General features: G+C 46.4%; 1 protein-coding gene across 1 annotated transcript in view; it reads right to left on the reverse strand.

The window, feature by feature from the left end:
• Positions 1-231: 231 nt before the first annotated feature.
• Positions 232-27891, reverse strand: part of IFT88 (intraflagellar transport 88) — a 74800-nt gene continuing 47140 nt past the window's right edge. Inside the window, exons 17-26 of the mRNA XM_082675670.1 lie at positions 26238-26424; positions 23644-23752; positions 21933-22083; positions 21325-21440; positions 19532-19584; positions 17983-18048; positions 14579-14685; positions 5200-5266; positions 754-864; positions 232-534 (exon numbers count right to left, since the gene is read on the reverse strand). Coding sequence (XP_082531796.1) covers positions 413-534; positions 754-864; positions 5200-5266; positions 14579-14685; positions 17983-18048; positions 19532-19584; positions 21325-21440; positions 21933-22083; positions 23644-23752; positions 26238-26424 — 1089 coding nt within the window. The 3' untranslated portion in view covers positions 232-412. The remainder of the gene's footprint in view (positions 535-753; positions 865-5199; positions 5267-14578; positions 14686-17982; positions 18049-19531; positions 19585-21324; positions 21441-21932; positions 22084-23643; positions 23753-26237; positions 26425-27891) is intronic.

The raw sequence follows: 27891 nt of genomic DNA on the forward strand, positions 1-27891 counted from the left end.
CCCAGCACAGCTGTCAAGCTGCAAACCATGAAATCACTAGAGTGTTTCCATTACTCACACGTTGTTTCAATGAAATTACAGAAGACAGCAGCACAAACTGTAATAATCAGTGAGTAATAATACTTACGTGTGTGGAGGTACTAGGGAGTGCTACAAGATCTATTTCTTACTGTGGGTCAATGTTTTCAAGAGGGTAAGTCAGTCTCTGGCCTAAAGTATTATTTTCACGTTTTTATTCCATTAAAAGCAAAACAAAATCTAAATCCATACTCACAGAACAGAATACACTTATTTAAAGTTTTGACAGTGTGCAAAATTAAAGTTTGGGTATTTAATCCAAACTTTAACATGAGTATTATCTTGTAAGGCGATTCCTTCCCTTTAATTAATAAATAATACATTAAAATATATATTATTCTGGAAGCAAATCATCTCCTAATTCTTCATCAGCAAAATCATCCTCGTCGACTCTCTTTTTGGCTGCAGTTCTGGGTCTTTCTATTTGCGGGCCAAGCGGATCCACATAGGAGGCGTCTAGGTTTCAGAACAGATGGTTGCATTAGAGGAACAGGGAAAAACAGCAAATGTGAAACCAATGAGGCTCATCTTCAAAACTGAACCACCCAGAATGAAGAGAAACGCTCTCCCAAGTCATGTAAAACTTCTGTCTGTGCTGGAAAACCCTTAATAACGCCCAGGTGGACGCGTCTGCCCGTCCCTTCCAGTCCAGACCTGCCAGGCCCGGGCACTTGCCTAGCTCCTTGTTACTGCTGCTGTCATAAGGCTCCTCCGTCCTGGGCAGGGCTCGGAGCTGGGCGCTGAGCCGCTCGCCTCTGCTACCGGCACCACAGTTCTGGCTGCCGTCTGGAGACACAGGAGCAAAAACACATGTGTTCAGCACAGTGGGCAACATCACACTGCGTTACAAATCTTAACGTCTACTTATCTGTCAAGAAACAGGAAGGCTGTTTCATTTGACAGCCAATTTCCAAAGGATGTAATCCTTGTTTTTTGAAATTTAAAAGAAATCTCTTGTTGGGAACCTATAATATAGTCAAAGCATCACTCAAGAGTAGGCTTCATCAGACCCTTTCCACCGTGTGCTTGGAGACACTGGCGAACACCCCCTGGAGCGGAGTGGGGCAGCGGGTGGGGGGAAGGGGCTGGGTCGTCGCCCACGTGGAGCCTGGGAGCCGTCAGAGGCCTGGGCAGGTGAGGGGCGGGAGAGGCCGGCGAGCCTGGCCCAGGCACCGCCCCCCAACTCTTCACAGGCCTGGAGAATGAGTACAGAAGGGGTCAGATGTGCCCGGCAGAGGAGGATAGATTCTGGCCCAATTTAAGGAAAAACCTTAAAAGGATTATAGAATCCAAATATGGAATGGAAATAGTGCATAAGAGACGTTCACACCCAAGACAGAATAAAAATTAGACTGAAAAACGCAGTAAACCATTAAGTATCACACGCAGTAAACGACCAACAATTTTAACACAAAACCTTCATAACCCAGTACGCGGAGTCAGTCAGCAAACCCGCTGTCCCCCAAGGGCAGACAGGGCCGCAGGAGAGGCCACCTGTCCGGCTCCCGGCCTCGGGAACATGCTGTCCCTCTCACCCCTCATCCCTGCGGACGCTACGGGGCGGCCATGTGGACCCTGAACTCGTGGAGCTCAGCTCTGCCTGTGCACGTGCATTTGATTTAATTGTTTTTCTCAACTGATGTTTTGGCACCGAGCTGTTAAAACCTGAAGCCAAAATTTTGCATTTAAGGGTAATGCATTTTTTATTTCAAGTACTTAAAACAAGTTCATTTCATTTTAAGCTTATTCTGTAAAAAACAAACTAAAGTACTGAAAATCCTGCAAAGCTCTAAAGCAAACGCTGCTGCTTCCCAGCGCGATTTGTGTAAGTGATAATAATAACATACTGTGTGCCCAGCATCGGCGTGTGCAGGTGGGTCTCACGCCACCTCCCGGGGGGAACCCCCTGTGGGTGACGGAGCCCGGAGGCTGGGTGACCAGAGACTGCCACATACGTGAACGTGGGTTTGGTGGTAGTAGTGGTGGTGACCTTTTACATACACGAGGCCGCATGTAATCTGCATTCTCTCCTTTGAGATACAGCATTGGTTCTCCAGGTGTGGTCCCAGGACCAGCAGCGGCAGCTGGGACCTGGTCAGAAACACAGGACCCCGGGCCGGTCACCGGGGTTGGGGGCTCGGGTCTGTTTTAACCAGCCTTCCCAGTGACTCTGCTACACACTCAAATCTGCTACACGTGAGGAAGGGTGCTGAGGTCAATCAGCAAATTAACAGAGACCAGAGTCTGGTGCACAGAAAAAGAACAATTTTCAAGGGCCCTCAGGCATTTCAGAAACAGCCATTTTATACAAACGAATAATTATGATGACATGTTCCCTATGGTCCTCTCTCCTAGGCAACACTTTTAAAAACCTAGTTGTAGGCGCTGCACTTAATTTTAACACATCATACTTAACAGCTCCAGGCTGGCCTCACCTGGATCCACATAGAAAATTGTCCCTTTCCCCTATTTGAGCTGCGGGTCTCATCCAGACAGAGTGCCAGAGAGTTCCAGGCTGAGACGTGTGCCGCTGGGTCTCCCGGGGCAGAGGTGGAAGGTGGTGGGCCCCGGGCACCCTTCAACACGCAGGCCGTGCTGGGAGCTAGAGGGATGGCCAAGCGACCTCGGCCCACGGGGGGCTGCAGGGGGCGGGGGCGGGACGCTGCTGAGGGGGGGCTCATCCACAGGGCCCAGGGTGTTCCGGGGGCCGCAAGGCGAAGCAAGGAGGAAGCCCAGTGGGCTCAGACCCCAAAGCTGGGCGGGCCGGTCCCCGGCCTGTGCGAGCTGGAGGGGGGCCGAGAGCCAGGCTCCGGGGACAGGGAGGGGCCCCAGGAGGAAGTGGGGTGTCGGCGATGATGGGAAACAGGAACAAAAGAGCAAGTGTAGAGAGAGAGAGAGGCAAGCCCCCCCGGGAGCCGGGAGCTGCTTTAAACCTGCCCCAGAGCCAGGTCCACGACCCCTGGCCCACAAGGCCCACGGCCGGAGCTTCGGCTCCAAGAAGCGTGTTTGTGCCCCAGGACTGCCTGTTTGTGCTGGGCTGCAACGCACTGTATGGGAGAAAGGAAAACCTACTAAGAGAGAAACGGCAGTGGTGGGGAGGCTGGCCCAGGAGGCGCCCTCCTCTGCGCGGGGTGGCACGTGGGAGGCGGGTCGGGGGCCACTCTCTGGGGTGGACACCGTCGTCTGGGCTCCGGCTCAGCACCGGCAGCTCTCAGGACACCTCGCTTGGAGGGCTGGAGTCTCCCAAGTGGACCCTGAACGTGAGGACCCCCAGGGGCCTCAGCGACACGTCACAAGCCCACGGTGACCAGGGAAGGCCCTGCGGACCGAGGGCAGGCTTGGTGATGGGTGTGCGTTAGGGTTACTCTGAGCTCAAGATTTTCAGCGGGACGTGGAGGATCTTAGAGGGTGGTGAATCTGGTCCTAAACTCAGTAAGTAACTGACACTTCCCTGGGGGTTACTCCTTCGAGGGACACGCAGTTCAAGAGCTCCCACCTCGGCCAGCTGGCAGGCTGCCCAGACCCTCCCCAAGCTGCTTCAATGCTTTTGGCAGACGCAGGCCCACAGCCCCTCAACGACAATCCAAATTCCAAAGAGCTCTAAAGCCAGGTTTCCAGGCAGAAACACAACTTCACGTCAAGAATAAAACCTGACTTGACCTGCAGCTATTCCGGGCCATTGCTTATCCTTAGTGTGAATATTCACGCTTCCCTGAAGTAGTGAGACTCCTTGACTTGGAGGTGCTCCCCAGGGGAGGTGCTCCCCAGGGGAGGTACAGGGTACATGGCTAATGCGTCACAATACATACTTCTCTAAACTCCGCAAGATGCTGAATTCCACCGCAGGTGGCCCTGCTGGACAAGGGACTGAGAGCTGCTGGGACAGGTCTCCAGACCAGGACCTGGATGGAGGGCCACCCACACGCATGGGACGGGGAGGGGCAGAGGCGGGGAGGTGAGGGGCGGCCCCGGCACACACAGGGCCCAGGCTCAGGGCCGCCCTGCCAACTTCTCAAGCTCTGGGTGCTGGTCCCTGGGACCAGGCCTGGGGCTTCTGCTGGAGCAGCGGGACTGACCCTCGGGGAATCCAGATGTCCCGCTGGACCAGGCACGGCACTGGCTGTCAGCGCCTGGGCGCACCGAGGGAGCAGAGCTCCGCCGTCGAGGGTGCTCTCCGTCCCAGCCACGCCCCCACCCCCGCCAGGCGGCGCCCTCAGCAGATCAGGGCCCGAGTGTCTTTCCAAGTCGATCCTGATTTCCTTGAGGGCAGGGGCCCTGTCTCATTCGTCCCCATGTCCTCGGCACCCAGCGTGCATCCAGTAAATGAACGAACGAACGAAAGAAAGGCCTCCCTAAACCGAGGGTCGCATTTCTCTTTGTTGTGACTCCTGACCACAGACAGACACAAGAGGATGACGTCGGGTCCTGTCTGCACGACGGTGCTACGAGCGGACATGATACGGATCCCAATTTAGCATTTGTTTTTCTAATTAGTTTCTTTAAAACCATCCAATTTCCCCTAAATATAACTTCTACTATCCCCTGAAGTAGAGACAGAAGGTAGATTTTGTTGATGGGGAAAAAGGGGAGGAAAACTTAACAAACCTTCTTATTAAGTAACAGTGTCCCCAGCAGCCACAGAATCGCCCAAAGCGACAGCATTTGCGTGGCTGGTCCAGAGACACAGGGCTACGGCTGGGACCATGGCCATGCCGCCCAGTGCCCACACCGGCACCACTGCTACACTACAAGTGTACAGGTCTGTCAGCATCCAGGTGACGACCCCAGGCCCCACGGCGCCTCCTCACAACGCAACCTAAAAAACGTGACACAGTAAAACCCACTAGTATGGACACCCGTGATAATCTATCCAATGTGAACTGTCTATTCATCAATTAGCAGAAACAGGTCCGTTTATTCAGGAACCAACACCCACTAACACCTACAAACACTCGATTACACAGCAGCCTGATGCTCACAAAAGTAGAGTAGGTGAAGTTTAACTGTGTATAAAACAAACAAACAGGACATCTTCAGATTACTTCAAGGTGCTTCTAGAAGCCCGTGTACTAGAAATCTGTCAACTGGCACGTCCGGGGAGACAGGAACAGGGACACTCACCACTGCCAGCGCTCCCGTCTCTCCTGCCGCGGGGACCCCCGCTGCCATCCCTGCCGGACTTGGTGCGCTAAAGCAAGAAGGCGACACGTTAGAAGGGCATACTGGATGTCAGCTGTACTGTAATGAAAACAGGAATAAATGATAGTCCTTCAAGGTCAACGATAACCAAGCACCGATTTCTAAAACACACGTTAAACTGTGCGTCCCTTAGGCCTTACTGTCCTGCCTCCCGAGGCTGGGCTCACTGGGAGTGGCCCCTGAGTCGGCCCCGCAGGAGGGAGGCCCGGCTGCCTTGTAAGTACGGGGGAAACCCTGAGAAGGGCCACCAGTCCCGCCAGACACGCGAACGGCACTCAGGCTTCAAAGTGCAGGGTCGTCCTTGCTTCTGCAAACAACTTAAAAACCAAGTATTTCCCAGATGTGAAAGCTCAGGTCTTAAACGCAGTGGCTGAAGGGGTGGAGGGAGAAGGGGACCTTGCGAATGGGCTATTTCTGCTTTAGCCCCACTTGACATGATTAAAGGACAACAGGGTTTTGAAAGTCAGCTTCCACAATAAAGGCACTGTTAAATCTCTATACCTAAGATCTGCCCAACAGTCTATTTTCTTAGACACCAACTCACCCTTAAGACATAAGAATTATCTCCAAACTGTGACATTCTTAGGTTTCTTTTTACACGCTTTGCTGCGCCTAAGTTAGAGCTTCTGATTAAATGCTGACTCCAGGCTCTTGTATGAATAATGGTTTGTTTAGAGAAGAGGGTAGTCAGTGAGCAGAAACAGACGGCTTTTGACAACTATTTACAATTGAATTAAAATTTCTTAACATAGATTGGTATCTTATTTAGATCTTCAGTAACGTAAACATAATTTCATCATTAATTCAAAGGACACCATTTATTCCCCCAACCCTGACAACTCCCCAAATATTTATAAATTATCAGGTCACAGATGGGATTACTGACATTGTAGTCTCCTAGGAAGAAAAAAAACAATCTTTTTCAATGATTCAAGACTCATTTCTGTAGAGACACAGATGTAGAGAAACAAACGTATGGACACCAAGGAGGGGAAAGTGGCAGGGGGGTGGGATGGTGGTGGGATGAATTGAATTGGGATTGACATGTACACACTAATATGTATAAAATAGATGACTAATAAGAACCTGCTGTATAAAAAATAAAATAAAATTCAAAACACTAAAAGACTGGGCTTCCCTGCTGGCGCAGTGGCTGAGAGTCCGCCTGCCGATGCAGGGGACACGGGTTCGTGCCCCGGTCCGGGAAGATCCCACATGCCGCGGAGCAGCTGGGCCCGTGAGCCATGGCTGCTGAGCCTGCGCGCCCAGAGCCTGTGCTCCACAACGGGAGAGTCCACAACAGTGAGAGGCCCGCGTACCGCAAAAAACAAAACAAAACAAAACAAAAGGCTCATTTTTGTAAAATGAAACACTCTCCTAAAACTTAGGAACTTCAAATATATGTAAACATGCTTGAGTTTCTTCTATTAAAAAGAAACCTCCCCAGAACTCCATCTCTCCCTCTGCCTTCACAAACAAAAGAAAATCTAAAAATGATGCAACAAAATAAATATTTTAATATCTCTAATCAGATTTTATTTCAGATTAGTAATTGCCAGCATATCTGTAAGACGTAGACAATAAAATAATTAAACTCATAAAAACAAATGTCCACGTAACTTGAAACTTTTTTCCAAATCAAACGTGGGAAAGATCTAAGAAACTGTAAGCTTAGCACAGGACAACCTAGGAAAGTGAGCACGCGCGTCGATGACTGCCCCCGTCACACCGTCTTTGCGCCTGTCTAGAACTTTCCCATGCTTTGGCTTCCACCCGCCTTTGCCTAATTCACCCCCTCAAGCCCTCGCTGTTTTCCAGCCTGGAAGCCCCCTGCCATGGCAAGCCCATCTGCATCAAGACCCCCAGGTGGGGCACGTGGGGACGTGGCCTGCTTTGCTCCCGGGAGAACCCAGAGCCGGCTGACTCAGCCGAGCCCCATGGACCCGAGTGGACTGGCGCCCGCCGTGGGCTCAGACTCCATCCTCCTGGGCCCGGGACCGCACGCCCCCTCCCCGGTGCGGCCTCCTCCTCGTGGGCTTGTCCCCCAGCTCCACCAGCTCCCCCGGCCAGCCCCCCTCACTCCCCGAGGCCCCCATGACTCCACTCACTCGTCTGTGGGTGGAGGTCAGGGTTCTCGTCCTCTTCCACCCATTTGCCACTGGAAATCAATAAACCCCACCGTGATCAATCTTGTGTCCCCGTCGCCATAGCAGCTGGAGCAGCGAGTCCGTGTGGAGGTTACAGAGACGGCGATGTCACAAGTGAGACAAGAACGTTTACCGGCACATAGGCTCGATAAGGTTCTAAGTTTAAAGCAATGTGACCTGTGGAGACTCGGCCAAGTCTTCTCTCAGACCATCCACACCCAGAGGCTGGGTCGCGGGGCCTTCAGGGGACGGAATGAAGGGGAGCCCTCAGAGGGTCAGGTCCCGCCACCCCCCGGAGCCCCGGGAACTAAAGGGACAGGGAGGGGATGACAGAGCGGGGCTCCGTCAGGCAGGTTGGAAAGGTCAAAGTGGCCGCTACATTCACACCATGGCCGTGAGGGTCTCGGGGAGGGACGCGTCAGCCGCGTGACTGGAGGGGGTTAAGCTGAGGTCCAGTTTGGGGAAACCTTCTGGAGAAAGAGAACATGAAACTCTGAAAATAAAGTAGGCACAACAATAACAACTTATTGGGAGGGGCCGGTGCAAACGGGCCCCAGCCCCACAGCGAATGCCAGGGGGCAGACCACAGGCCCAGGGACACAGGCGCACTAGAGCGTCACGTTTTGTTCTCAGCAGGAGACACTGCCGCCTTCTCAGAGTTTCAACACCTCATAAAGTTCCCAGGAATCCGGACTCACTTCCAGGGGTGTGAGGTACGGAAGCGGGACTGACAGAAGATTCTCATCACAGCAACACTGACACGTCAAACAGCCACAGAAAGGGGCAAAAAACGACAGAGGCCTGCCTTTGCTGACATGGGAAGCTGCCATGTTATCTTCCTCAGTGAGGGGAAAACTCAGGTTACAAGACAGTATTTTTATAAAAATCCATTTTTGTTTAAAAAAAAAAGTCCCATTTAAAAAACGTATTGATAGGGCTTCCCTGGTGGCGCAGTGGTTGGGGGTCCACCTGCCGATGCGGGGGGCGCGGGTTCGTGCCCCAGTCCGGGAGGATTCTGTGTGCCACGGGGCAGCTGGGCCCGTGAGCCATGCCGCTGGGCCTGCGCCACGGAGCCTGTGCTCCACAACAGGAGGGGCCGCGGCAGTGAAAGGCCCGCATACAGCAAAAAAAAAAAAAAAAAAAAACGTATTGATATGTTTGCATATATTTGTAAAAATGCCTGGGATTATGAAATGTCAAAATGCTAACAGTGATCTCAAAGTCGTGGCTGAACGATTTTCACTTTTTCCTTAACACATTTTTATTTGAATTAAAACGTTACTTACAAAAGTAATCTACCTGAATTTTTAGAATAACATTTGTTTCTTCAATAATATGAAAAAAAAAAGATGCCATACCCACTTTGGGGGAAACAATGAGAGAAGAAGGTACAAAGAGAAGAGGAGCAAAGTAGATATAAATAAAATGATGGAAAATTGAACAGGTAAGTGTTGGGAAAGTGTTTTCTCCCCGCCGTGAACACACGACACTGCTCTCCTGCAGGGGACAGGCAGAGTCTCCAGGACCCGCGCAGCCCCACATTGTCACACTGTCACCTGCCCCCGGAGGACAGTGGTCACAGGACCCAAGGGTGAGGGCTGCAAACTCTCGCAGCGATTTGACGTTTCTGACATCCAAGGATGCGGTCGTTTTCTAGCAATGTCGGTGACAGACTGGGACAAACCTAAGTTCACCGTGGACGGTTGTGAAGGCCAGCCGAGAACACTGTCCTCATCTTACTGAAGAGAACCAGGTCTGGAGCGGACTGGGGTTGGGGAGGAAAGCCCAGGGTTCCGTCCACCATCCTGGGCTTTTATTCCGTAAGAATTAGATTTCTGTCTTAGAACAAGGAGCAGTTGTTACCTAGTTAAGGATCCTTAAGAAGATTGGCTCTGACTTCAAATTCAAGAGAAAACAGAATTTAAGACGCTTCTTTGCAGCTTCAACTCCAAAGAACTCACGAACGTGGCCGCACCTTCCTGCCCTCGGACCTCTCTCACACCTTCCCGTCTCCACGCCAGGCCCTGAGGTCCAGCCACACCTCCCCCGGGGACCATTCGGACCCCTGGTCGTGGGCCGAACCCCATCCAGTGCACACGCTGCGTGTCTCTGCTGGGCAACAAGCGACCTGTGTTTGTCTCGTTCTCCTGCCAGGTGACGAGCAGCTGGAGCACCTCGTCCATGTCAAGTGTCTCCTGAACAGGTGAACCAAGGACCCAGCACAGGGTGATGCCAGCAGGCGAGGACTCCACGGCCTTTAACCAGAGCATTGCGGAGTCTCACCCTGGAAAACGTCACGGCCCAAATCACCACACACTTGATACCAAGGATGAATGCTATATGAATTACCCTGTGTTTCTGTTGAACTTTATAAATGCAGTAATGTATAAAATGGGCGAAACATTCTCGCAGCTTTCATTACATACGTAAACTTTAAAAATTTTGCATTTTTCCTTCAGTTAATTTAAAGCTGTGTCTTTATGAGATCTTCATACAAAATCTTTTTCTTTTTAAGAACTTTTAAGAACGCTTTTGAGACCAAAAAGGTTTCTGCTCAACTAGCTTCTGGTATAACTGGAAATTTGAGGATAAGTACCAACTATATTTTACATTAGTTTTGAATGTCACATATTATTTTAAGTTGGCCAAAACAAAGAATTTCTTGAAATTATTTGACTTCTTTGGGGGGAAAATGGCAAATACTGGGAGAGGAATTCTCCTTTTGAATATTGTAAAAATTTAGAAATTCGATTTTTAAAAAGGAACAAATTATTAATGTACTTCATTTGTGAATGAGCAATTAAAACTTTGTGTTTTGGGGGCTTCCCTGGTGACGCAGTGGTTGAGAGTCCGCCTGCCAATGCAGGGGACACGGGTTCGTGCCCTGGTCCAGGAAGATCCCACATGCTGCGGAGCGGCTGGGCCCGTGAGCCATGGCTGCTGAGCCTGTGCGTCTGCAGCCTGTGCTCTGCAGCCAGAGAGGCCGCAGCAGTGAGAGGCCCGCGTACCGGGAAAAAAAAACAAAACAAACTTTGTGTTTTGTAAACTCTCTCTTTCCCCATCTTCTTTTTCCCTCCTAATCGTTTCCTTTTGTCCCTTAATCCTCTTTGGTGTGGGCTGGTATTTTTCTCTTCCTTGGCATTTTTAAAATACTCAGCCTTCAACTCCTGCCTTCCCATTTTGCTCTCTTCCATTCGTGCAATAAAGTTTGAAGAGTTCCTTGCAGCTAACGTTCTTCTGTTCAGCGAAGCGAAAATGCGAACTGTCTCTTAAAACCCAACAGTGCTGGGGGGCGGCTCCACCCAACGCCCGGGACTGTTTGCCACGGCTCTGCGAACAGGGCACAAAGCTTCCTCCCTGCCCAGGAACACAGGCCCCCAGCACAAAGGCGAGAACAGCCGCCTTCTCCATAAATGTTCCAGAAGAGGACGCACTTCTCTGAAAAGTCAGCCCAGAGAAATGAGTTTCTAGCTTTCATGCTTTAAGACTGGAGCTGGGGGCCTGGGGAGGTCCATCACCCCCATCCACATAACCCTGAATCTGTTTATCTTTCCTTCTTAGGTCTACACAAATCCCTTTCCGTTTTAAAACAGTTTTTAAAAATCCACGGCCTGATTTATTTTGTGTTTACTTTTCCCCTTAAAGCAGATTCTGTATCCTGAGCTGGTGTTTGATCGTTTGAAGGTAACCCTTCGGAAGCATAACACTACACCAGTGCTTCTGGAATGTCTGTGAATAAAAAATTAGTTTGAGAACTTGTTTAAAAACCACATAGATTCTTGGACTCCATATCCGGAGACTTTAATTCTGGGGTTGGGGTAGTCTGGGGTGAGGCCCAAGACTTTGTAAGAAGCCCAGGCGATTCTGAGGCTCTGAGGGTCCACAGGCCACACTTGGAGAGCACTGTTCTGAGGTCCTAGCTCTGATCAAATTAGAGTGAGCTCACAGAGGTACATTCCAGTTTAGCTCATGGAGTGAGCTACCAACTTCCTGGATGCAGAAAAGTAAGGACTATACACCAACTGAAAGTAATTACTCTCATCATCCTTTTTCTCTACTATCTGTAAGGGAGCAGAGCATGGCAGCCAGGAGCCTGGACTCAGAAGCTGGCCTTCCTGGATGTGAATTCGAGGCCTACCCCCCAACAGCTGTGTGACCTGGAGAAAGTTGCTTTGCAACCACGGGCCTCAGGTTTCTCATCTTAAAGAACAGTAATAATAAAACCACATCCAACATCATAGCATAGGACTCCTGTGACGATTAAACTGGCCAGTACGTGCAAAGGGCTAGAGCGGCCCACACTCATCACGCACTGGGTGTTGCCGCTGCTGGTCGCTGATGTCCAGCTGAGCAGACGTCATCAGGTCGGAGGAGGGGAAACTGCAAGCAGAGGAGGGAGATCAGGAAAGGCCACCCAGCCTCTTCACTCCTTTTCTTTTCTGCTGCCAAACTTCTGCCACTGTCAGCACTTGCAGGGGAAAGGACGGGATAAAGACTGGGGCTGAGCTCTGCATTCCTTCTAGCAGCTCAGGTAAAGGTGTGGCGTGGTTATCCAGGACATCCCTGGTCTCAACCCTGTGGGTGGTTCCCAAACGTCTCCAGTTAACAATATGGACGAGCTCGACTACAGACGCTCACAGAGGCCCACAGTGCTTTAGCAAGGAACACCTGAAAGCTAGACAGACTGTAGAAAGTCACCAACTGGAAAAAAGATACCTAACCATGTGGAAATATTCAAAGAAATCAAGATATATCTGTACAAGAGGTATTACACAGGCCTCGGCAATTATTTTATGAAGAAATCCTAATTACGAAGGAAAAACGTTAAGTTTTTGCATTGAGACAGATTCTAAACAGGAGACACACAGGAAAAGTAACAAGAAGTTTTAAGTTCAAATTTAGAAAAGGATAGCATCCTTACTTCAGGCATTGATTTGTGACATTTTGTTTCATAACGAATAGCGTCTCATGCACCACGCAGCCAGGAAACAGGGTGCCTGCCCCACGGCTCACAATCTAGACAAACGCATGGGGGCACGCAGCGATTTCCCGAGTAGGCTGCTCTCATACCCACAGGACTCCTTCTCTGTAAGCCTCTGCTCTCTCTCCTAGGACTGACCTTTTCCACTAATTTCCCCCTCAATTTTGTGTTCATACGTAAAATATAAGTGAGAAAACACCAAGAAAATGTTTCTCTTTATGTAAGATTTAATAAGCAGTCCCGAAGAACAATGGAGAAACTGATCTCAAGGAAACAGAAAGAAAGTGCTCTGTGGATAAGGACTGAGACGTAAAGGAAGACGAAGGAACGGCTGGGACGAGAGCGTGCATCTAAGTGATGCAGGTGCAGTGCGGCAGTGATAAGGCATTAGGAAGAGAGACACTGCTCGAGCACAGTGACACAGCACTCACATGGGTGAGCAGGTAAGGTAAGCACTGCGTAATTTAAATGTATCAACTGTAACTCGTCTGAGCTTACTAAGTGTCCTTAATTACGCCATGGCGAGTACAACATAAGGATAAAAGGTCAGGTCTATGAGAGACACAGACAAAAGCTGACTATGTTCACTGAATACACAAATACTGTGATGAAGAGGAATCAACAGGCCGAGTAGTAATTAGAAAGGGAAAGCCACTGCAGTGACATTCGGTACTCATTGACAACAGTAAAATCACAAGCCCCCATGAGCAAACGAGAACAATCAGGACAGGGGGTGCAGTGTGGGGGGGGAACCGCGGGGTGATGGGCCGCCACGTCAGGAGAGGAGCGCCTGTAGCGGCCCAGGCCGTCTAGATTCAAGGAGGGCAGGGGCTGGCGGGGGGCTCTGAGGAGGGTGCGTGGTGGGCACAGGTCTCGACCTGACCCCTCAATTTCACTTCCCAGGAGTCCTCGGAATCCATGTTTCCTAAAGCCTGAGTGCGGCCCCCGGAAGCAGGAGCTAGAAGGCTCCCAGCTCCTCACTGGGGTGGGAGGCGTCCGGCCGGGAGGCCCACTCCCACTCGGCTGCGGGGTCAGCACATGGGCCCCATGCGGGATCCAGAACTTGCCTGAGCTCATGTGCACCGTTCGGTCACCATTCATAAGTGACAAACCACTGATGCTTAAACTTACGAAGTCTGAAGACTTCCAGATGCACCCACGGTTCTACACTAAGTAACTTCACAGAACTAGTTTTGAGCTCCAAAGAATTTCATGGTTTGAAATAGATACTTCTTTTTGATTCTTCTTCATGAAACAAATGTAATAGTAATTATGATGACAGTTATGATAATTTGATCTTCCAATTTGTACTAGTTTAATTTTACAAAACTTTCACACAGGTTATCTAATTAAATTAGCAATTGGTATGTGGTATTCAGTTGGTCTTCACAGCAGGTTGTAACTATATACCCTAGCAGTGGCATTTTAATACCAACTTGATGTTTTATAGGATTTTTAAGGTCATGCTCATAATGCTTTTGCAACCGACAATTTAAAAAAGAGAATAAAACAATCAGGTCACATCCTCAAAGCAAAAACAAGATAACGACATTTGGAAAGCAAATACGAAATTTAGATTTAATTACCCAAGGTAATTAAATTTTTGGAAAAGCTTAAGCTTAAAGAATTTTCTTTCTATGAAAGGCGGATACTCAGAAATCATGTTAAAGATTTAAATATTCTAGGCTCAAACACAGGAGGGATTATTCTCTCACAGAAGTAAAACACTGCAGGGAACACAGAAATACACCTGAAGCCTCTGTATCAGCCATCCTCAGAGCCGTGCCCTACGATGCAACACAGCAGCCCAATGAACTGCTGTTGTAGGCAAGTGACTGTCTCCTGGTTTCCACAGGCCACGAGACTCTCCAGCTGAAGTTACGTCTACAACTTAACCTGCAGCTATTTTGTACTGGAGAAATTACAATTGTTAGTCTATTAGTAGATTTCCACTAAAGACTACACTGAATCTACTGCACTTTCTCTGATTAGGAACTAGATTTTGACTGAATTTTATCCTAAAACTAGAGTTTTAGTTATTTTTCCTTTCATGCCACAGCAGAAAAATAACTGCAACTTAATTTTACTGACAGAAGCCCAGACATCACTCAGCTGAGCTACAGAAGGCTGACATTTTCAAAACTGACAGCAGTTTTCGGCTCACATGACATACCTGTTCCCTGATTTCTTTCATTTTTTCCAATCTCTTGAGTTTTGTTGCATATTCTTGAACTTCTTTTAATCCAATATCTGTGCAGAGACGAACCAAGAAACGTAGACCTAAATTATGAAAAATATTTTTAGAAAAGTATTTATCCATGGTGTTCAAAGAACAATAAATCAGTAAGCTCAGTCTTCTGGGACCCGGGTAGGAATGCTGCTCACAAACAGGGTTTGTTTCTCTTGAAAAATCACTGCACTTTGTATTCCTGGCCCTCTGAGAACTGACCTCCTGGGAAGACGGTTTAGAGGGACTCTGCCACCCGCCCTTCAGGAGAGACCACAGCATCTATAACCCGAGCCTTTATCTCCTCACCTGCTTCTCCTTTATACCACTTACGACTCCTGACATACTATATACTTGTTTATTGTCTTTTTCTTCCCACTAGAATCCAAGCTCCATGAGGCCAGGATTTTGGTCTGTCTTGTTTTCTGCCACACCCACAGGGCGGGAACAGTGCTGTGTACCAGCACTGCAGTCACCCCATAAGAATTTGTAAGTTAGTGACTAATTCATGACCATTAATGTATTACAAAAGTAATGGTACTAAAATAATCTAAAATGTCACACATTACTACTGCGTAAATTGCCTATGTATACATTTACCCTGATAATGCACAGTAAGAAGGTAATTTACATTTTCTACAAATAATACTCGACTACAGGTCAATTTTTGATAACAGAAGAATGTATTTTAAGACAAAATCACCCTTTGGGTTCATCAGAAAAGTACTCTGCTCAAAGTGAGACCTTACATGAGTGCAAGTGTTTTTCCTATGCTACCATAAGGCAGACTACTGATTACACCTGTTTTGAAAATTAAACAGGCCAAAGTACCTTGGACATTCCCCACGGCACAGATAATCACTCAACTTTTTTTTTTTTAAACAGTTTTTCAAAAAAATAAATTATTTATTTATTTTTGTCTGCGTTGGGTCTTCGTTGCTGCACGCAGGCTTTCTCTAGTTGCAGCAAGCAGGGGCTACTCTTCATTGCGGTGCACGGGCTTCTCATTGCGGTGGCTTCTCTTGTTGCGGAGCACGGGCTCTTGGCGCGCGGGCTCAGTAGTTGTGACTCGCGGGCCCTAGAGCACAGGTTTAGTAGTTGTGGCTCATGGGCTCTAGAGCACAGGCTCAGTAGTTGTGGCACACAGGCTTAGTTGCTCCGCGGCATGTGGGATCTTCCCGGACCAGGGCTCGAACCCGTGTCCCCTGCACTGGCAGGTGGATTCTTAACCACTGCACCACCAGGGAAGTCCCAATCATTCAACTTTTACAGTGAATCTTAAACTCTCTCTAAAGAAAGAAAAGTGGCCTTGCTTGGAGATGCTCTCTTTGCTGTCCGGTGCGGAGGTGCTGCAGCTACTGCAGTGGTCCTCAACCGGCAGCAGCTGCATCCCCAGGGGACACCTGACAATGTCATAACAGGAGGTGTGCTCCTGGCACCCAGTGGGTGGAGGGCAGGGATGTTGCTAGAACATTCTAGAATCCACAGGATGGCCCCACAGCACAGGATTATCCGATCCCAAATGTCAGTGCTGCTGAAGCTGAGAAGCTCTGCCCAGCGGACTGTTGGGTTTCCATTCCCCAAAAGCTATTACTGCTCTCATTTAATCTTTAAAGTATCAGTTCCCCAATGTGACTGAAGTTAAGAATCACATTAAAAGCTGTTAAAAAAGAAACAGAAAAATAAATAGATGAGAAAAAAAAAAGAAATAGGAAAAATCAGAGACCCGGGTCCACTGCAAACCTGCATGAGAATCTCTGTGGGCTGGGCTACAGATTTGTAGTTTTTACAAGTTTTACAAGTAATTCCCATGTATCCTGTTTTCTGACTGGCATTCAGAAACTGCTGTGAGCTAATGGACCCACATGTGACCAGCATTACAAAACTCCTCGCCCCTAGGCTCTTACCAAAGGCCAGAATTCTGAGCTCTCTGCTTTCACAAAAGTCAAATTGAGAAAAATATTACTGAAGGAACATGCAGCACATCTAACCCCTGGATCAGGCTGCGCCACTGAAAACGTGGCCCAGAAAAGATCTGTTTTTACTGAAATGTGCTGTTTTGTGTGCATGGTCATTGAAGGACAACATTCAAAACGGTCTTTTCAAACACATTATTTTATTTGTTGGACGGATGTTAGTAAAGCTAGGAGCTATGACGTCTTCCAGTGACCTTTTATCTACTCTCCTCTGTGTCTCAACACAACTGAAGTAAGAGTTGAAAGGATTTTCTTCTTCCCAAGGAATTACTTTTTATTTTCTTATAAATAGTAAAGATTATAAAACCCACTGTATCTTCCCTTTTTCCTTTAGTCACAAAGCTACTGGGGCCATATATAGTTTAGTGAGAATATGAGACCTATGAATATGGTTATTTTGTACTTTTCCGGATCCTGATCTTGTTGCTGTTACTGTAACACTGTTACTTCAGGTTGCATCAAATCCACTGTGCTATAAGATTGGAAGAAATGAATATTTTATACAAAGCCAACTTTATAAAAGGGAAATAAGTTACATATAACATAATGTTTTAAAATTAATTTGCTACCAGTATCAGCAAGATTATTAATGTTCTATTATCATAAACTCTAAAGGTATTTTTTCAGTCTCAAAAAGTTATAATTAAATGGATGGTTTAAAATGCTTTTCTAGGGCTTCCCTGCTGGCACAGTGGTTAAGAATCCGCCTGCCAATGTAGGGGAGATGGGTTCGATCCCTGGCCCGGGAAGATCCCACATGCCGCGGAGCAACGAAGCCCGTGCGCCACAACTACTGAGCCTTCACTGTAGAGCCTGAGAGCCACAACTACTGAACCCACGTACCACAACTACTGAAGCCTGCGCGCCTAGAGGCTGTGCTCCGCAACGAGAAGCCACTGCAATGAGAATCCCGCGCACCACAACGAAGAGTAGCCCCCGCTCGCCGCAACTACAGAAAGCCCGCCTGCAGCAACGAAGACCCAATGCAGCCAAAGATAAAATAAATAAATTTATAAAAAAGAATTTTTTTTAAATAAATAAAATGCCTTTTCTATAAAATACCAGTTTATGAACTTTAAAAAATAATAAAACAAAATTTATTCTTAAAATTTCATAAAGCTTTGAAATATAGATCTGTTTACTACTGAAGAGAATTCAGTGGTATATTTAAATCCGTCAAGAATTAAATTCTATAAAAATGTGTACTTGCATAGTCAAATTTTCTGATCCTATAACCACATATTTAAACATGTACCGCAAATTATAGGTTGGTATCTATGTATGCAATTACTGTAGCAAAGGTAATTATTACATATTAGGACATAAAATGTGAGAACCTATACTTTCAAAGTTACAAAATGTAGTCTCACTTACATTCAACATTTTCTGGAAATTTTCTGTGAATATCTTTGTACGTATCTAATGCTTTTTGGTAGTTACCTATAAGTGAAGGAGGAAAAACAAACATACTAGCAGATTATAGAAATGAACAGGTTCAGCAAAATACTAATTTAAATTCAATATTCCGGCACCATTTCATTGGTTTAGAAGGATGACTTCCATGTTTGCCACAGGCATAAACAACCGTTCCCAATATAACTTCTGTTTTTTGTTTGTTTGTTTTGGCTGTGCAGCACGTGGGATCTTAGTTCCCGACCAGGGATCAAACCTGTGCCCCATGCGGTGGAAGTGTGGAGTCCTAACACCTGGACCGCCAGGGAGGTCCCTCAATATAACTTCTGGCAGAAAATGTACAGACAAAATAAATCTGAAAAAGGCGCAGAGCGGAAGTAAATGGTTGAAACTTAGTTCTACTTCTTAAAATGAAGTAATAACATTAATTTCAATGTTATTCACTTGGAAAAGATGAAAAATAACTTGTTTTGCAGTTTTTATATTCAAACATTAAAAAGTTTACAGAAAGCATTTTGTTTTGTAATAAAATAATTTAGCTTCACATGGCAGCAAAGAATAGGAAAAACGAATTTTGGATCAAAGACCTGTGCTAAAATCTCAGGAAAGAGTTATGCCCTTACGTCTGGGCCTCCTGCACAAGGGGGTGGCCCGCCGGCCGTGCGCAGGCAACTCGGACTCGCCCTGACATAAATGAAATGTGTATACAGAGAGGTCTTTCCGCCAACAGGAAACACGGTAACATTAGAGACCAACCCGCAAAATGACCTGAGGTCACACCGCACCTGTGTCCCGCTGCCACCTGAGGGGCTCTCGGAGGCAGACAGAGGGCCCTAAGAAACGGCGGGGACCGCTGCCGGTGGTCACGGCTCGCGCTTCCCTGGGTGAGGGAGCTCTCCTGGACATCTGGTTGCTCTATAAGAGGGACTGCATTTTTCACACTTAACTACATTAGCATGTTATTTTAACTAAACATTTTAACCACAGTGTTAACATTTATCTCCTGCTTAATCCTGACATTTTAACAGTATCATTCACTTCATGGCTAGTCCCAAACCATTAACACACTGACACTGCAGAACAGGCCAGCAGCACAGGACGCGATAAAGACTGACACTGAAAACACAACCAGGATGACTAGTAACATCTGCTGTACAAAATCAGGTCCTGCGGCCCCAGTTCTGGGCTCTCCTCAGCTTTTCAGGTGTGAGAGAGGCTCACACATTGGGCAGAGCACACAGGATGTTTAGAATGAGGTGACTAGATGGGACTTCCCTGGCGGCCCAGTGGTTAAGACTCCCCGCTTCCAATGCAGGGGATGCGGGTTAGTAAACGTAACTTTTAACTGTACGTAGTAAACACTGTGTCTTTCGTATAATGTTTGATATGTGTACTATCAAAAGTTAATCTTAATAAATAAATCTACAATAGGAACACATTTATATGCATAATTACCTAAAAGATAGAAACAAGCAACATATATTAAAGTGAATAAAATTAAAGCATTTACCACTTCTTCTAAAACAGCTAGCTACCATCAGCTGCCACTTCACTTGTGTAGGCCTGTAAAAGAAATTATGTGAAATTAGAGATGAAACAAAAATAATCTGTGATGGCCAAACAGTTTTATAAAGCTAAGCTACATATCGGTACTAGCTTTCAATTACTTTTTGACATTTGATTAGGTCGTCTTTATTATTAACAACAGCATATATACAATTTCCTTCATTATTATCTGTCATACTGATATTAGGAAATTTACATTTAGAGCCCTTCAATTAACTCACACCTTTGTTTAGACATTCTTAGAAGAACTGCCTCGCCAGTTTGCGTAAAGACCACAGCATTCTATTTTAACCATTTTTATTACCTTTGCCATATCTTATACTTAGTACCTAAGGCTTAGAAACCTAGGTTTAGGCTTGCAAATTTAGTATCCAAGAGGCAATTTCTGACCTTGTGTTTGAACAATTAGACTTCAACTAAAAAGAAAGTAAAAAAGAAATCTATTCATTCTTTTTTTTCCCTTAAAATAGAAGTGAATTTCTTTTCTAAAATAAACATGACCAGAATTTCTAAAGACTACTACTAAAAATTTCTGAGAAAAACAAAATTTGAAGGAATAAAAGACTAGGGAATAATTTAATGCTCTCCTCACTTCTCTTTTATTTTTTTTCAAATTGAGGTATAGCTGATTTACAATATTAGTTTCAAGTGTACAACACAGTGATTCAAAATTTTTATAGATTATACTCCATTTATAGTTATTATAAAATATTGGCTATATTCCCTGTGCTGCACAATACATCCTTGTATCTTATTTATTTTATACATAGTAGTTTGTACCTCGTAATCCCTTACCGATACCTTGTCCCTCCCGGCTCCCCTTTCCCCATATCTAATGTTAAAATTCAATTTGGCCAAACACAAAACACAACATGACATATCCCAATTATTTTTGAATAATGTATAAAACATTCTGATATGAATTTAAAGACATTTTTAAGAATTTTATTTTTTTATAAGTTTGATTTCTGTTCTGTCTGAAGTTAATATTGCTACTACTGCTTTCTTTCTTTTTTTTTTTTCTTTCTTTTTTTAAAAAAATAAATTTATTTAATTTTGGCTGCGTTGGGTCTTTGTTGCTGCACGCAGGCTTTCTCTAGTTGCTGTGAGCGGGGGCTACTCTTCGTTGCGGTTCGTGGGCTTCTCATTGCGGTGGCTTCTCTTGTGGGCTCTAGGCGCGTGGGCTTCAGTAGTTGTGGCACATGGGCTTCATTAATTGTGGCTCGTGGGCTCTAGAGTGTAGGCTCAGTAGTTGTGGCACACGGGCTTAGCTGCTCCGTGGCATGTGGGATCTTCCCGGACCAGGGCTCAAACCCGTGTCCCCTGCATTGGTAGGCGGATTCTTAACCACTGCGCCACCAGGGAAGTCCTGATTTTTAATATATAATGTATATCAATTACAAACTGAGACCAATGAAACATTTCAATTAGGACTCTTTCAGAAATGAAACTTTGTCTTTGGAATGAGAGAGTCATTTTCTGATTGATAAAGAAATAATACTTGTTTACTGAAATGTGAAAAAGAAAAATACACACAGAAAAGTACCTTGAAGGTATTTTTTAAAACATTTGCATAAAAAGGAAATATATTTATCATAATAAAGACCAAGTCAAATGAAACACAATACAAGAAAATCAAAACGATGCCTGAATGTTCACTAATAACTGTTCATGAACTCAGTATGTCTATCAGATTGTAGACATTTAACTAAACATAAAATCGTAACAGTTACCTACTGTATAAGAGAAGCTCTTTCAAAGTACTGAATGGCTTTTTCACAAAACTGGGTGTCGATGTAATAGGCCCCAAGCCACTCGATGACTTCAATATTGGACGGGAAATACCTATACGACTGGAAAGAGAGGTGTGACAAAAGAACTTCAGTCACAATGCACAGTTCACTCCCCAACATCTTCCCCACCAGCTGGATTAATGTATACAGTGTGATATTTCTTACTTAAAAAGTATGAGCTGTCACAAGTACTGTTCAAGTTTTGAAACTATATAAGATTTGGAAAACTTAAGATTTGTTTGACACATTTTTCAATTATCTATAAATATCTTTTTGATGTACTGATATATGATCTGAGTCAAATTAAGTATGCAATAGACTCAAAAGGGATTAAATCACCCTTCAAGAGAAAAATGCACTGGTACCTTTTATTTTACCTTTTATTAAAATAATCAAAAACTAACTTTATATTCCACAAATGTTTTATTTTAAATTATTTATTTAAAAGCTAATAAGCATTTATAATTTTTAAAAATTAAAAGGCCTGCTGTCTTTTTTATAACAATTCATAAAAGGCTAAAAAGCAGAAGGAAGGCAAGACTGCACACCCACCTCATAGTAATATTGGAATGCTTGGGATTTATCCCCCTCACTGTCATATAATCCTCCCAGTTTAGACAAAGCTCTGGAGTCAGTTGGAACAACACTGATCAGCTGCATTAACCATTCCATAGCTTGATTGGGATCTTCCATTAACTCGTATCTTAGACAATTTCAATGAAGGATAACACAATTTTTCTAAATTCATTGATCAATAAGCAAACCTAAAACCAACATTTCATAAAAATATTTCTTAGTCTATACTAATGTGCTACTTAATACTGTTTACTCTGGATTTCGTCAGGGATGAGGATGAAAAATGGTAACACTTCTGTCCCCTATATATGTATATGGGACACACATATATACATACACACACACATCTTGCTTTTCCTTTTACTTCACTACTACCCACTAAGATCAACGGCCACACTAGTAGAATTAATAGTGTGCTGTTTTATTCAAAGTTTTGTCCAAAATTTGTCCTTAATAAAAATGCCTGGGGCTTCCCTGGTGGCACAATGGTTGAGAGTCCGCCTGCTGATGCAGGGGACACAGGTTCATGTTCCGGTCTGTGAGGATCCCACATGCCGCGGAGCAGCTGGGCCCGTGAGCCATGGCCGCTGAGCCTCCCTGGTGGTGCAGTGGTTAAGAATCCGCCTGACAATGCAGGGGACATGGGTTCCAGCCCTGGTCCAGGAAGATGCCACATGCCACGGAGCAACTAAGCCCGTGCACCACAACTACTGAGCCTGTGCTCTAGAGCCCACAAGCCACAACTACTGAGCCCGTGTGCCACAACTACTGAAGCCTGCTCGCCTAGAGCCCGCGCTCCGCAACAAGAGAAGCCACCACAATGAGAAGCCCGTGCACCACAATGAAGAGTAGCCCCCGCTCACCACAACTAGAAAAACCCTGTGTGCAGCAACCAAGACCCAATGCAGCCAAAAATAAATAAATAAAATAAATAAATTTATTTAAAAAAAAAGAAGAGCCTTCTACTTTTAATGATGACAAATGTGATACTATAAGAAAAACATTAAAATAAGGAAATGTATTCAAACAGCCTCAAACACAACAACTGCTTGACTGGATCCACACTGATCAGGAACTGGGCACCAGCAGGTCATGACACTGGCACCTTCAGAGAAATGAACTGGACAAAACAAAAAGGCTAAAAGAAATAACTATGCCGCTATCTGCTCTAAAATTAACATTTTTTATCAAAAAAATTTTATCTACCCTACCAGAAGCACAGGAGACAATACTTAAAATTTTTTCATCATTATCGTTATTTATTTATTTATTTTTTGGCTGTGCCACATGGCTTGTGGGATCTTAAGTTCCCTGACCCGGGATCAAATCTGGGCCCTGGCAGTGAGAGCGAGGAGTCCTAACCACTGCACCGCCAGGGAATTCCCTAAAGGGTCTAAATTATGCTCAATGAACATCTTGTGTGGACTCGACATGATACCCAATTACTTCAATTACTATGTCTAAAAATTAATAATAGTTGCAACTTCTAAATAATTCCTCCTATAATGCAAATGACCCTTTAAAACAGGATCACTCAAATCATATTTTCATCACATATTAATTTGATAGTCAGGTTTTAAAATATACCCCCATCAATTAATTCACTGGTTAAGCTTATTTAATAAGTGGTACTCAATCACCAACTGAGTGAATTAATAACTATCCTTAAGTTTTTCACATAAGATACATATTTGCTATCTGGTAAAGGACTTGGGCGCTGTTTCTTAGGATTGCGTGAAGTTTCAGGAAACAGTCCAAAGCTTCATCAAGCCGGTTTAGCTTCTTACAGGTAAGGCCTTTACAAAGAAGGAAGAGAAAGAAAGGTAAGCCATAAATACCGGTACTGGCAGTAATTTTCTCAAAGTAACAGAATGAATATTTAAATATAGGTAAATATTCATCCAAAAGAGAAAATAAAGATAAACACAATTTAAAAAAAAAAGGAACAAGGCAGGGGCAGGAAATTCCACTAATGTTTGGCAGACACTAAATTATGAAAGCTTTAGTGTATGTTTTGAAGTGTTGAGGGGAGCAGGAATGACAAACATTGAAAGAACAGCACAAACAGTTCAGAAATGGGCTGGGTTACAGAATTCAGTTAAAGTCAGGGAGGACTAGGACTTCCCTGGTGGTCCAGTGGGTAAGAGTCTGTGCTCCCGGGCTTCCCTGGTGGCACAGTGGTTGAGAGTCCGCCTGCCGATGCAGGGGACACGGGTTCGTGCCCCGGTCCGGGAAGATCCCACATGCCGCAGAGCGACTGGGCCTGTGAGCCATGGCCGCTGAGCCTGCGCGTCCGGAGCCTGTGCTCCGCAACAGGAGAGGCCACAACAGTGAGAGGCCTGCGTACCGCAAAAAAAAAAAAAAAAAGTGCTCCCAATGATGGAGGGCTGGGTTCGATCCCTGGTTGGGGAACTAGATCCTGCATGCATGCTGCAACTAAGACCAGGCGCAGCCAGAATGAATGAATGAATGAATGAATAAATAAATAAATAAATATTTAAAAAAAATAAACAAACTCAAGGAGGACTAAGGGACAAGTAATAAACAGTGCCAGGACAAGTGATTACACATGACGAAAAACCCACACATTCCTCTCTTGAATTTATTCCTTTTTCAAATAAATTCAATTTTTATTTCAAAACTAAATAGAAAAACAAAGCTATAAAAGCATGAAAGGAAAATGATTTTGTAATCTTGGGGTAGGGAAGGGCTTCATAAAGCAATAAACAAATGAAGCCACAAACTTTCAAAAACCAAATTTGACTACATAAAAAATAGAAAAATTCTGTTTCACAGAAGAAATTATAAAGCTCCCTTAAGCGACGGACTAAGAGAGGCATTTAAACATATGAAGAGGTCAAATGGACGGAGGCCTGGTGAGTGACCTCGTGCCCCCCAGGCCCCCATACTCACCCCTCTTCTCCTAACCCCTCAGTGCCAGGTAGAGTTGCTAATGCCCCCTGGTGGCCGTCCCACCCAGCCCAGCCCGGGGAGGAGAGATCCAGCTGCCTGGACACCCTCAGGACACAATGAGACAGACGGTGCATGGTGGGGAGTGGGCAGGCCTCGAAGGTCCCACTCCGCCTCAGCTGCAAACTCCTAGATACGAGGAGAAGGCCAGGCTCATCAGACAAGGAGGAAAGATCGTCACAGTAAAGAGAGGATAACATGAACAAGCCAACCAAAGAAGCAGGAGAAGAAACCTTCAGAGGAAACTTCACTGAAGCCAAGACATGAGCCTGCACTGCATCAACATGTGTCTGCAACAGCACGAGCTCATGATGGGGTGGGGGTGGGGGAGATGAGGGGGACACAACGGGGGGATGCCACGACGGGGGCACACGATGGGGGTCATGACTGGGGGACACGACGGGGGGGCACGACCGGGGGGGCATGACGGGGGGGGGGCACAACCGGGGGGGCATGACAGGGGGACACGATGGGGGTCAGGTGACCTCTGACAGGCAGGGGAGGGATGGGGTGGTGTGAGCCTTCAGGTCTTTAACAGTTTATTAAAGACAAAATCTGAAGTAAAAATAACAAAATGTAAAAATGTGTTAAATATAGGTGGTAGGTACAGAGGTATGCTTTTTCTCTCTCTTTTTTAATGTTTGAAATATGTTTGTAATTAAAAAGGAAGGGACTTCCCTGGTGGTGCAGTGGTTAAGAGCCCACCTGCCAATGCAGGGGACACAGGTTCAAGCCCTGGCCCAGGAAGATCGCACACATGTCACGGAGCAACTAAGCCTATGTGCCACAACTACTGAGCCTGCATGCCACAACTACTGAGCCCACGTGCCACAACTACTGAGCCCGTGTGCCACAACTACTGAAGTCCATGCACCTAGAGCCCACGCACCGCAAAGAAGAGTAGCCCCCGCTCACCGCAACTACAGAAAGCCTGTGCGCAGCAACAAAGACCCAACGCAGCCAAACATAAAAAAATTTATAAAAGAAAAAAAAGGAAGAAAATGAGATTTTTTCCCCCACCTATCAATTTGGCAAAAGTTGAATTATAATATCCAGTATTAGCAGGAATTCGGGAAACATTCTCATACCACGGTGGGAGGAACCTGGAAGTCTTTTTAGAGGGAATTTCGGCTACATCTACCCAAATCTCACAAGCGTCCAGATTCTGAGTCATTAATTCCATTAAAAATAGTCTATAATCCAAGAGTCTTCTTTTCAACTTTTTGTTGCAAGGAACTCTTCCTCTCAATGAATTGGAGCTTTATAAGCAAAAAAAAAAAAAAAAAAGGCAATTTTGCCTGTTTCACTTACCAATATTATAAAGTGCTTCAGTACAAGAAGAATCATTTCTTAGAGCCTCTTTATAGAATTCAGCTGCCTTCTCATAGTCACCATTTGCAAAAACTGTATTCCCTTTATTAGTAAGAGCTGATGGGTTATATCTGTCAGAGTTCACAGCTAAATCTGCATAGCTACTGGCTTGTGAGAATTCATTCTCCTGAAGTACAAAAATATACAAATTATTTGAAGTTCATTGTACCCCTTCTGCCTCTTCTGAGATTACAGACATGATAAAGGGACTTTCTGAGATTACAGACAGGATAAACAAGCACATAGTTTACATATCTTGGTCTCGCTGGACTCACTCCACAAAAGGTTTTACTTGTCACGAAGTTTCTTACAACCGACTGCTCCGCAGTCATGGTCTGGACACCACCACCACTTCCATAGCAGCGGTTCCATCTCCAGCACCCACTGACTGCAGGTGGGAGCTCTCCACACCTATGGCACCCACACAGCTAGAGGCCCCACTACCCTCCTGCCCCGTCACCCTGGCTGCATGGCCGGTGGGTACCGCATCGCCACAGTCCACGCCTCCGTTGCGTCCCCACTGCCAGTGCCTAATTAGGACACGGCTGGGCTGGCATTCACCTGTGCCGCGAGGGCCTCACTCCTCTCACAGCGTAGCTGCTGGTGCCTCGTGGGCGTGGCTGAGGGAGGGGCACTGCTTCCCACCTCCCATCCCCCCCCCCCCCCCCCCCGGTGGTCCTTGTCCAGTGGCCGTGGATGTGAACGTGTGGCGGCACCTTACCCTCTGAAGGCCCTTCCCAGTCTCGCCCCCCCGCCCAGCTCACCCTCGCTCCCCACCCATGTCCAGCTCTTCCTCCTGCAGAGGACCCAGATCCGCGCCGGGCTGGGCTGTGGACCACAGAGGGCATCCGAGTCCCACAGACCTCTCCACCAAGTTCATGGGCACCTGGGTTGTTTCCACCCACTCCTGGTTATCATGAATAACGCTGCTCTGAACATTCACATACAAGTATCTGTGTGGACTCCCTAAGAGCGGGGTGCTGGTGTCATAAACACTAAACCATGTAACACTGTCTTTTAGATTAAGCTTCAGGCACAACTTAGAAGAGCAGTGACAGGTTGCTGACGGGACTGGAGAGCTGTGAGGGGATGACCTCAGGGTCCCGGGAGGGCAGAGCAGCGGCACATGGAGGGGAGGGGAGGGGAGGGGCTGGGGTGGGGGGAGGGGAGGGGAAGGGGGAAGGGAGGGGAGGGGGGAAGGGAGGGGAGGGGAGGGGGGAAGGGAGGGGAGGGGAGGGGGGAAGGGAGGGGAGGGGGGAAGGGAGGGGCAGGGAGGGGAGGGGAGGGGAGGGGAGGGGGAGGGGGGAGAACACAGGCAGCTGCAGGTGCAAAGGCCCAGCCCTGCTCCAGCGGACCATCCTGCAGGGTGGGCTGAGCCTCGCTTGGCTGCACTGGCTGAGCCTTCCCCCGCCCCCCACCCCGGGGGCCTTCATTCTCTTGTGCCTCCTCTCCGCTCTCACGATGCCTGCCCCCCGAAAGCCGTCATGCTTTGCTAGTTCCTTTCCTGTCTCCTCCACGGTTCTGCACTCTGGCCTCCTCAGCCCCCAGCCCTGCGCCCTGCTCACACCCTGGAGACACCGCCTGCTGTCTGCGT

This window comes from Grampus griseus (assembly GCF_964374135.1).
Source record: "Grampus griseus genome assembly, chromosome: 18".
NCBI lineage: Eukaryota > Metazoa > Chordata > Mammalia > Artiodactyla > Delphinidae > Grampus > Grampus griseus.